At 44.7% G+C, this 11,774-nt stretch overlaps 1 protein-coding gene across 1 annotated transcript in view; it reads right to left on the reverse strand.

The window, feature by feature from the left end:
* Positions 1-11,774, reverse strand: part of GCN1 (GCN1, eIF2 alpha kinase activator homolog) — a 61,718-nt gene that overhangs the window by 33,312 nt on the left and 16,632 nt on the right. The window contains exons 17-26 of the mRNA XM_006019906.2: positions 9,721-9,796; positions 9,388-9,547; positions 8,881-9,070; positions 8,623-8,747; positions 8,117-8,295; positions 7,839-7,932; positions 5,284-5,397; positions 4,835-5,033; positions 3,738-3,893; positions 168-346 (exon numbers count right to left, since the gene is read on the reverse strand). Coding sequence (XP_006019968.1) covers positions 168-346; positions 3,738-3,893; positions 4,835-5,033; positions 5,284-5,397; positions 7,839-7,932; positions 8,117-8,295; positions 8,623-8,747; positions 8,881-9,070; positions 9,388-9,547; positions 9,721-9,796 — 1,472 coding nt within the window. The remainder of the gene's footprint in view (positions 1-167; positions 347-3,737; positions 3,894-4,834; positions 5,034-5,283; positions 5,398-7,838; positions 7,933-8,116; positions 8,296-8,622; positions 8,748-8,880; positions 9,071-9,387; positions 9,548-9,720; positions 9,797-11,774) is intronic.

The raw sequence follows: 11,774 nt of genomic DNA on the forward strand, positions 1-11,774 counted from the left end.
TAAAAATACTTAACTTAGAGGTTAGTGAAGGTCTCCTGAAGGGTAAGCAGGATTTGATTTAGTTATTTCTGAACATTAACAGGGACAATGTGGTGGCTCTGCAAAACTCTCTCCACAGGTTTGCTGCCGAAGAGTGGAAATTTTAGTGACCCCCCATAAATACTGACCTCATCCACTAGCGAAGTCTGGCCATTTGCTAATGATGATCTCATCTGAGCATGGACCATGAGGATCTGAAGAATCCTGACCATGAGTTCTTCCTTCTCTTCACTATCATTGGGTGTCTCAGTCAGGACTGTCTTTAGAAGAGGAAAGACTAAGGAAAATGCTGGAGCGGATAATGCACCTGCAATGCAACGATAGAAAATATTCGATGAGAACAGCAGATACCCCTGGGTCTTCACATATAGATATTTACTGGATTAATGTTGATATTGCAGCAGCACATAAAAGCCACAACCAGGCTGGGAGTTATTTGTGCCAAGCACTGTACCAACAGGCATAATTAAAAATCCAGAGAACCTATGATCTTGAAAAGACAAAACATAGAAAATGTGCCAGGAAGACAGGAAAGAAATATGGTCAGATTTACCATCTACTGGCAGTTCTTAGCCCTTCACAATTAGTTATCACAACCTATCACCTGCCAGTTATCATCAGGTTGCAATTTCATGTCAACCTCTGTAGCACTCTAGGACTCTCTGAAATGCCTAAGGGAAGTGTTGCTGCATTTTGGACTAGTGGGTTGGCTTACAACAAAGTCACATTAGGAGTTTCTAGCACTTGGATAGTGCAGAAAACAAAAACAACAAGACAAATAACTGACATTCAGGAAATTAAATGGAAAAATAAATTAGATGCTGAGACCTTGTGTACGTGAGGGCACTCAGGAAAATTTATTTCAATGAACTAAAGACATGAAATTAGGGCAGTGACAGACATGGGGTTGGGGAGGGAGGAAGAGGGGGAAAGGGAATCAAAAGATATGAATTTACCATAAACAGCAATGCATTAGTTCACCCTGGCTCTGCAGTGCCTGTATAGATTGGGCGCTTCAGCAGGGCTTTTTTTGCACTTTTATTTAAAGCTGATTCAATCAGCTATTAGATAAAAATGCCAAAAAAGCCCAACTAAAGTGCCCAACCTATACAGACACTGGGAAATCTGTGTGCAACTAATGCACTGTCTCTTCTGGGCATGTGCTGGGCTTAGCGCAGGGGAACACGGAGTTTAAATTAAAGCGTTGTTTGTTTGTTTTTCCCCCAACATCCGCAAGCAGACTTAAAGTTGATTTGTTAAACCAACTTAAAGCCATGGTTAGACACAGTGGATGCGTCCACATGTGCACTTCAATGTACAGTAGCCTATACTATTGTGCATTAAAGCACAGCATAAAAAAACAGTGCTATTACACTTATGCGCAGTAAAATAGGCTACTGAGCATTAAGTATCACACAAAAAGTGTGCACTTGTGCTACTGCGCATTAGGACAGCCTAATTTCCATTAATTTAGTCCCTTACATTGGAGGTACTAAATTTAATGCACATGTGTAGATGTGCCCACTCATTCACAATTAAGGTGAATTAAGCTAAACCAATTGAGGCTGCTAATTCTGAGTAAAAGTATCTACGCTGGGATTTAATGCAATTTAACTAATCTACTTTAAAAATTAATTTGTTCCAAAATAGACAGCTCAGAGTTCACATTCAGAATTGTACTTCATTTATGCTGTACCCACTATGCTAGTCAGTCCATTCCCTCATGATTTCCAAGCAGATTTTAGAGGGCAAAGATTCAGTTAACTGTAGTACAAGACTCGACAAAAGACAAAGTTTCCAGTCACTTCTTCCCACAGTGAATCAGCACTAGGACAGCATTAAGCAAATGCTTCTCTTGGCCAGTCTGAAACTTAAGAGGGCTGAGAAATGAGGAGCAGTATTCCCCTGCTGCAGCCTTTTACCATAAACTATTATTTATGATGGAATGATATAAGAATAGTCACTGGTTAAGTATGAAATGGTTTTATGAGAATCCCCCTATGGGTTTATAGTTACAGGCTTCTTCCAAATACTGTTAAAACCAAATATCAATTCAACAAAGAATATGTATACACATAGAACACACTTGCTTTCCATCTCCTTTCTGCTTTACCAGTGAATGCCAGATCTTAAGATTCAAAGATAAAGATGAAAAACTCTGCAGATATAGCCCCGCAGTATCAGAGCCAGGTTAAGGAGAACATAGGTACTGACAAAGCACATCAATTTCCTCATTCCTTCAAGAAAGTGCTTATTATGTAACACCAACAAATAAAATATGTGGACAAAGAAGCTAACAGGGGAGGAAGTCTCTCCCTTTAGCCCAGATGAGGGCCAAAATCTGCTGGTCTTCAGAACAGATGTTGTTAGTGGTCATTTGTGGAGTTAAGCGAGGTAGGTTCTGTGTGGTACTGCACTTGGAGGGAAGGGATTTTATCAGGGAGGACATTTATTTTGTTATTCATTGCAGGAAAGACTAATTACTGTGCTTAAGTGTGTGGAATCTGCCCAGATGCTTTGGTAACAGATGATTAAATCACATTTTGAAGGCATAGTTTCAAGGTAAACCAAGAAATTAAGCTCTATTTAAAACATTAAAAATAGTGGGGTAATAAGAGGCATTAACCACTGCAGCATTTAAGGATCTTCAATTTAAACAGGAAGAGGAGTTGACTATTTTCAAACAGAAAAGTTAGGGAGCCATCTGTGAACATAATGCGACATGCACAGCATAATATTATGGCATCTACTCCCCTTCCCACACAGGGGGAAAGCAAGTAAGTTCTCAGACATGCATCCAAATAAATGCTGAGGGAACTCCTAGAGAGGGAGGGAAAACACTGAAAAGGAATCAAAATATTCATGAGCGAGCAGCTTCCTTGGAAATAAATAACATACTGGGGTCCTGCATTATCACTGAGATGTTAACAACATACTGAAGGGAAGACTATCAAAGTCAATTGCTTAATACTCTACTATGAAGTGTGCCCGAATCAAATTCAAGTAGCTTCTCTTGGCAACAAAAAGGGGAATGAAGGACCGCATTGTTGGGGCAAGGGATCCTTAAAACATGAATTCAGCTGAATCCTGGATTTCCTCTAGAGAAGTGGAAGGATTATGTACCAAACGATGAGTCTGATCAACATAGAACAGGGGCAAGTTAAGCTAAATGCTGAACAACTGGAAGGCCAGAACAAGCCAGAGCCCAGACAGCCAGCAGGCTGGGGCAACTGAAGCACTTATTATGGATCGCTTGATAATGCGCATTTATTTTTTCTCCTTTCAGATGGTCTTTGATATTTAAACCTGTTAGGCAACATTTTGGTTAAGCACTGCCAAATACTACAAATTACTCTCTTCGCACCCACTTATGATCCAAGCTTACAAAACCCTTTGTACCAACTGGGCTTTTGAGTTTGTCGTAGAATTACTTCATAAGATTTTTAAAACTAAAAAGAATACAATAATAATTTGATGTCTGCATTTAATGAACCTATGGCAGTGTGTATTGTTGCTAGTGCTGCTACAAGGGAAATCGTAAGGCATGGGAGGGGCTGGAGGAATATTCCTAAGTACAGAAAATGTCTTACCAGTTTTAAGAAAATAAATATGAAGCTCTAGGTTGCCAAAGTTTGCATAAAGATCTAAAGCTGAAGAAAGGTATTAATTATCTTTAAGTGCCTCCTAGTGGTTCTCACCTGGCTCCCCCTTGCCAGTCTTGCTGGGGATAGTGTGGGCATGCAACAAGGTAACAGCTCTGTTAATGGCAGTTGGCAACTCTTCCTGGCACCAGGATTCATCTAATTCACATTCTGGTTTCATCAGGCGTAAGGTCACATGACTCACTAAAATACCTGCATGCAAGAGAATGGAAAGTCTCTGAATAAACTGAACAAACACAGAAAATGGAGAAAGCATGTTTCTGATGCAAAGAAAGTGCTACCGCAAAGCTATGGGCCACTTTTAAACATGCTTAGGGGGGTGGCGCTTTAAACAGAACGGCTCTCAGAGTTGCTCTAATTAAAGCGCCACCTCATCTCATGTATCAGCACTCCTGCGCTTCAGAATGGCAGTGAAGGCTTTGACGAGCTTTAGTTTAAGCACCCCCACTGCCATTTTTAAGCATGGGGACACTGATACACGTGACACAGGAGGCTACTGGAGTGCAGCAATTGCCATGCTCCAGCAGACTCGATAAATCGAGTTCTGACATGCTGGTAGTCCAGCACATCACAGCAGCCTCCAGGCTTGTGTACAGGCCCCCACTGACTCCCGTGCAAGCTGAAGAAAGGATGAGAGAAAGGAGTACAGCTTTTTTGTTTAATAAGATGTGTTTGTCCACGTACAGTTCAATCCTGGCTAAGCCAAGAAGGTTTTGTTTAATAAATCCTTACAATTTCTGCACCACAACCACATCTTTGTTTGGTATGTAGACAAATCCTCGGAGTTCTCACATAATTGCTGATGACTGACACTGACAACTATCCAACAGTTGGGCATGATCTGATTTCTAACCAGTACAACTTCATATAAACGTGCTTCCAATTTACTTTAGCAGACAGCTGTCATGGCAAGCTTAATAAGGAGCAAAAAGACAGAATAATGACTAGGCATGGACACTGAACCCCTGCCCCTACACCACAGATATTCCCATTCTAGGCCAGGACAGAAATAAATCTGTGTTCTGAAGAAGAGACAGCAGTGCTTAGAGCTAGCTAACCTTTTTCACGTTTGCTTTATACATTCTCAGGCTCAAGGTAAAACACTGACAGCAGGGTACAGTGCAGATACTAACCAAAAGTTCTCAAGCGAGCAGGCATGACACAGTAAGCTAAGGAAAGAAAAGGGATCTTAATTCTTGGAGCAGCCAGTGGAGATTTAAACAATGGCAAGAAAGAGCCAACAAGACTTGGGATGTACTGGGTCAGGCCAGGAGGATTTCTCTTCATCACAGTATTCAGAAGTCCTAATGCTGTTTCCAGTTCACTATCAAGCTGAAAGAGAAATGATTACAATGGTTACCAGTAAAACCCAGTAAAGAAAGGAAGAAGTTTAAGTCTCTGGTGTCTAATGAATGCAACTGCATTGGTTTCTCTCACGTTTTCATGAAGTTTCATGTTAATCGAGGTAATTTATTCATGTCAGCTATAGCTGTGGCAAAACAATACTGAAAAAACCCACCTCCTGCTGTCCCCAGCCCAGAAGTACATGGGACCTAAATTTAAACCAAAGTCAGTAACTTGCCTCCTTCAGTCGCTTTCTGATATGAGACTCTTTCTCGAGCTGTGCATGCACCATCTCCTTCTGTTTGCTCGTCAGCTGCACCTCATCCTTTATTCCTTTCTTCTTCTTTATCTCCTGCAGAAGAGAGTCCCTGACATTCTTATTTGGGAATTATTAGCATGATCCTTTTCCACTTGCATTTAGACGTAGGAAAGAGACAATGGGCTCAACTCACAAACAGCTACTGATTCAGACAAGACCAAATTCTTTCAAAGACACACAACTCCTACTCCAAGATGCCAGTGAAAACGTTCACAATACAGAAGAGAGTTCTATCAGAAGCAAGACACTGGTTTTGCTCAACCTTTGATTTGCTACGTATTACAGTGCTTTGGTGAGGGCCTCTGTCTCTTGGACTTCCATTGACTTAAAATGGTAATTGACAGTCGTCAAAATAAATTTATGGAATTTTTCTTCAGGCAAATAATGCTTTTGCCCTTGAATATGGCTACCCACCTTAACAGGATTTACAACTTGTCCCACATATTACCGGGAATTATTCTCTCATACAGACAAATAAATAATGTATTAAATGGCTGCTGAGGTTTTAGTTTGGTGGTGCTCACCCTCTGGCCCATAAGGATGTGTCATCTGGGCTGAGGGTCTCCCTGCAGGACCAAAAATTTGGCAGCACGGGAGTGATGGCAGTGTGAATTGCCATTACCCTGATGCCAAATTTCCAGACCAGCGGAGAGCCCTGCATATGACAAGATTCTGTGTCAACATGTGGTTGGGCCAGCATAAAGTCACTCTGAAGCTGCATCTGGCGCATAGGGTCAAGCCAACATGGTGCCACGCTGACATGCATGGACAGATCCAGTGCGCAGGGCCAGACTGGCATGCCAGATCACTCCCAAAGACTGTTCTCATGCTGGATCAGGCCCATGGACCAACCCTGCCACCACTCATCTAGCCCGCAAGGCTAGAAGGTTAAGCACCATTATTTATCCCATTTAACTCCAATGACAAATGTTTCACATTGATGAGGGTAAATTCACTCACACTATTTGTTTTTGAGCTGGTCCCATTCTGACCTTGGCCAAAGAGGTCCAACTACCCTCCCTTACTTTAGCGCTTCCCCTATGTACAAGCAGCATTGTTCATTGACTTCTGCAGGATCCAGAAGTGTACTGACTAGATCTTTGCCATTTAATTCGTTGGCAAGGACCCAGCATTATTATTTGGGTCCTTGTTATTCCCTCACATATTATTTGCATTAAAGTAGGATCTAACTGCACCAGCTGAGCTTAGACAGAGATGGAACAGAACCCAGGTCATTCAGGTGTCAGACTGGTGTCCATCCACTGGAATATGTTGCCCTCCTAGTTTCTACTGAAGTACTGACAGGGGATGTTGCCAGAGAGTTGTGCTGCTGTCTTTTGTATGAGATATCCTGGAAGACACCTTGACATTTTCATAAGCACAAAGAAAATCAACCATGATATACTTGACAATATTCAGTTCAGATGGCTGTATTTTACCTATCCAAATTCCTTTTGAAATTTTTATGACAAACACAATATTCTTAACTTCCAGCATTATACAGTTCAATTGTGCAATATGCCATTGGATGTTATAAAAGCTAAAATATTTCAATCCAGACGTAACTAAAGTGACGCTTCGTACAGTATGTAAGCTGGTCAAGTTTATAAACTTTTTGGAAAGGAGGGGTGCTCTAGCTAGGGTATTGAAATCCAATAGCTGGACAGATCAGATACTCATCCTGTTCCCATAGTGAACAGGTAGGCCACGGCTTTCCACATATCAAATAAAAGTCAACCCTTGTAAAAAACAACAAAAAACAATCCCCTCGAAAACCTTTTTAAAACCATAAAACATATTCTATACCAGGGCTGTCCAACTGGCAGTTTGCAGGTCACATGCAGCCTACCAGGGGTTAATAAGCAACCCCTGGGCTCCCACCCAGATGTCACCTCCGCTATTGCTCCAGCTGCAGCAGAAACCGGGGTCTTGGGGCTCCCCCTTTCCAGCTTCTGCTGCATGCCCCTGTCCCAGGGAGCAGGACCGAGTAGGGTGTGGCAGCATAGCACAGCCCACAGTGCCAGAGACACCATGGTCCCTGCGGCATGTGGTCCCCGATCATGTAGAAATAAGACAGCTCTATTCTATATAGTCAGAACAGATCTGCAAGTTGCTACCAAGATGCAAGCTTCTTGTGTGATAACGCCTACTGAGAACCTATTAATAGACTGTTATATAATATGCATCAACTAAGAGGCGGGGAGGGAAAAGACCCTTCCACAGACAACACATACTGGTTCCAATGCAAACACGCTCATGTCATTACAAGGGTACACAGTATGTTGCCATTTGTAGCAAGCGTAATAACAGTTGGTATTTAGATATTCAAAAATTTTACAGAATTTTTGCTACAAAATGCATGTGAGCACACATGCACGTGAGCGCGCACACACCACATGGATGCAATAAAACAGATGAGCTAGCCTGCCCCTTAAAGCCTTCAGCACTGAGTTTTCCTGCAGCCATTATCTCACCTCTTTCAGCTCCAGCTCAATGATTTGCTCCTTGAAGGAATAAGCCTTATTTTCCCTCTTCATATTGGCCTTTTTCATACTATCCTGTTGAGCACTGAGAAAGGAATGCATGCAGAGGAATTAGCACACTGAAATGGACCAAGAAGTTTCTTGCTCACAAATTCAGGACACCCCACAGCTACTAAGCAGCTGTCAAACCTCCTTACTACAATTTTGAAAGTCACTGAAAACCAGCTTCTGAGTTCCCATTCACATATGACATCAAGAGCCCTACTTACCTCTGAATAATAGATTTGTCATACAGTTCCCCCTCTGGTGTCTTCATGATGGCATATTCTTCTCGAGTCACATGGTGCAGAGCTGGGTTCTCCATAGTTGCTGAGATGGTGCTGATCAGCTGAGGGAGCACTCTGCCAGGTGAAAGCAGAGAGAGAGATCCCACTGCATTCATGGACGACTACCAAGGAAAAACAACCATGGTCAGTATTCATTGAAATGGTCTCAAAAATATCTGCCCTGCTGGGCTGACCCAAATGATCTTTTCCTCCGGGCTACCCTTTTTAGAGACAGGACTCCTTGGCTGGGGGTTCTGACACCTCACACCCAGACTTGGAACTCAGTCTCTGCTTTCACAGAATCTGCTTTCTACAGGAGGAGTTTACCCATCCCTACACATCTACCCTCTCACCCAGGCCACTGCAGAGACTACTCGGTCTCTTTCTTTCCCTCGTCTCTGCCCCAAGATCTCTTGAGGGATAGTTCAAGAAAAGCAAAGGCCAATCACCTGGTTCATGGGAGTCTGGGTAGTGATCCTAGGTAGGATTTCATCCAGGTGTTTGGTTATGAAGTCTTTGGGGTCTATCTTCATCCTGATCAGGAGGGCTGGCCAAAGCCCAGACTGCACCACCACTAAACAGAGGATTATGGGAAGAACACACAGGTATAAATGCAAAGCTGACTGCTAAGCAAACTAACCAAACTCCATGGACCACAAGAAGCTCTTACTTGAAGGCCACTGCAGGCATCTTGTCCCTTCACTCACCTAAGGAGGGATGATGGCTCACTAGCAGCATCTCCAGTGCTAGTTTTTCTGTCTCAGGAGTATCCACCTCCACCCCTGCCACACTTGAGATCACACACAGTGTTTCATGAAGGACTCGGGGGGGAACGTATGCTTTCCCCAGCTCAGAAAGTTCTCCAGACTCCATCACCAGAGCCTCGATGGGCAGCACCTGAGCAGACAGCATTTGCAATTAGGCTGGCAAAGTAAATAAGTCTTCCAGGGCCTCGCTACTCACAATTTTCCCCTAGTACAAATAGTCATACTGGAACCACAGGTAATAAACTACCTTAGAGAACTTTGAGAATCAACAGCTTAAAGGAAAAGAAGGGATAAATGACCATGCTGTGATCAGAGCCCAGAACTGACAGTGAAGTAAAGGAAAGGGAAACAGACTGAGAAAATGAAGGTTATTTTGGATTTTACGAGCAGGAAAAAGAAGGATAAAAAAGTCCCCTTCCTAGGGGACTATATTCCATAATCATTCACCTTATGGGACCTGAGAACTGCTTTCAGCTCCTCCAACAGCCCATATGCCAGCTTGAACCCTCCAAGAGAGGACAAGAGCTTCCTAACAGCCTGCTGGGCATGTTTTCGAACATGCCAGGTTCGACTCAGAAGTACTGCAACAAGGGCCCGATAATACAGTCTGCAAACAGAAAGAAACAGGTTTGGCAAGACCAGTCAGGCAGTGACCTCAGACATATAGATACAAAAAGTCCCACCTCCCGTGCAAAGTCCCAGCCGCGCCCCCCCCCCAGCATATGTTAAGACTTCAGGAAATTAACTGTAGGTTGGACTGAACAGATGAGTTCTACGTACTGAACTTTATTTTCAGGGAGTCGCTGTGCATGATCCAAGAGAAGGCGCTCTGTCAGCTGTAAGACTGTATGCATGGCTGAAGAGAGAGATGAGACAATTAACAGAAACAGCACGAGGGCTCGTGGAGAGTACACATGAGAACAACTTATCAAGGAAGAACACCAATCCATCCTTACCTGTTGGGACCCAACTTCTGTGGTTCCCTTGTAAAAGATGACAGTACGAAAAGCAAGTGTGACCAAATAGGGTTCCTGATCTGTGAGAGCAGAGCTATTTTCATTTAATAACTGGGTACAGAACTGAAAAGATCTCATATGGACTGCTGCACTGCCCCTAGTATTGGTAGTTGTCTGATACAGCTTCAAGCAAATTCAAAAACACAGGTTTTAAATGGAATTCAAACTGAGACTACATAATGCTCTCCACACAGTAGCCCAGGCTATCTAACTTAGTCTAATTTAGACTGTCTTCAGGTTCTCTGCTATCACTAAGCCTTTGTTTCTATATTACCATATTTACTCAAATAGAAGACAACTCCCCATTAATTAGATTCTATATATGGAAACTTTATAAATTTGTTATAATTTTCCAGGTATAGAATCTAATTATTGGAGGTTTGCTTTGAATTCATCCCCTTACTACTGCTACAGCAGGGAAAATAAATCTGGGGAGTCAGGTAGCCCCTTTGCTCTCTGCTTCCGCCCAACTTTTTCCCCTGGCAGCCCTTTTCCTTACTGTGAGACCCTGCCCTCCCTGAGCACGTGGAAGTTAGGAGCAAATTTCATAGAATCATAGAAATAGGGTCGGAAGGAACCTTGTAGATCTTCAAGTCCGACCCCCTGCCTGGGCAGGAGGGAAACTGGGCTCAAATGACCCCAGCCAGGTAGGCATCAAGCCTCTTCTTAAAGACCCCCAGGGTAGGAGCCAGCACCACTTCCCTTGGAAGTTGGTTCCTGATCCTAGCCGCCCTAACTGTGAAGTAGTTCTTATGGATGTCTAATCTAAACCTACTCTCCAACAACTTGTGGCCGTTATTCCTTGTTAACCCAGGGGGCACTAGGGGAAACAAGGTCTCCCCCAAACCCTTCTGGTCCCCACTAGTGAGTTTATAGATGGTCACCAGGTCCCCCCTCAGCCTTCTCTTGTGAAGGCTGAACAGGTTCAGGTCCCGTAGCCTCTCATTGTGGGGTCTGCCCTGCTGTCCCCGGATCATGCGGGTGGCCCTCCTCTGGACCCTCTCCATGTTGTCCACATCCTTCTTGAAGTGGGGCGCCCAGAACTGGACATAGTACTCCAGTTGTGGCCTGACCAGTGTCGCGTAGAGGGGGAGGATCACCTCCTTGGCCCTACTTGAGATGCACCTGGTGCACTTGAGACCCTGGGGCTGTTCCCGCTTCCCTCTGCCAGAGAGGGAAATTCAGATAACAGCGTGGGAGAGAGAGACAGGGGAGGACTGCGGGCAATCGCCTCAGTCCTTGGGGCCGGCTTCTGCTGAGTCCTGCAGTCACAGCCATGCAGCCGGGAACCACATGGTGCCAGAGTGACTGGCAGGTGGGCAGGAAAGTGGTAAAAGCGGGGGGGGGAGTGGCAGCAAGCAGGCGCACAGAAGCACAGCGACAGCTGGGCCGGAGTGCGGGGCCTATACCAGTGTCCTGGGGCCAGGGTTGGTGGCCAGGGTAGGGCGGCAGGAGCACAGAGCCTGGGCTAGCAGGGGCTCTATGAAGCCAGACTGGGCTGTGCCAGCAGCGACAGAAGGGAGCCAGCCTGGCTCCACAGAGCCCCTGCCAGCCCAGCCTTGAGCTCCTGTCGCCCTGCCCTGGACCCCCGCCGTTGCTGACCCTGGTACACTGCAGGCCCTGCACTCCCCCATGCCTGCCTCTGCTTTTACCACTTCCCTGCCTGCCTGCCGCCCGCTCCAGCATCACATGGCTCCTGGCTGCACAGGCCTCTAGCTCCCGGACCGCAGGAGCATGGGGCCTGTGCTGGTATCCCAGGGCCAGGAGCAGGGGGGAGTGAGTGTGTGTCCGTGCAATTAGGAAGGGAGGGAGGAAGGG

Source organism: Alligator sinensis, unplaced genomic scaffold, assembly GCF_000455745.1.
Source record: "Alligator sinensis unplaced genomic scaffold, ASM45574v1 scaffold505_1, whole genome shotgun sequence".
NCBI classification, from domain to species: Eukaryota; Metazoa; Chordata; order Crocodylia; family Alligatoridae; genus Alligator; species Alligator sinensis.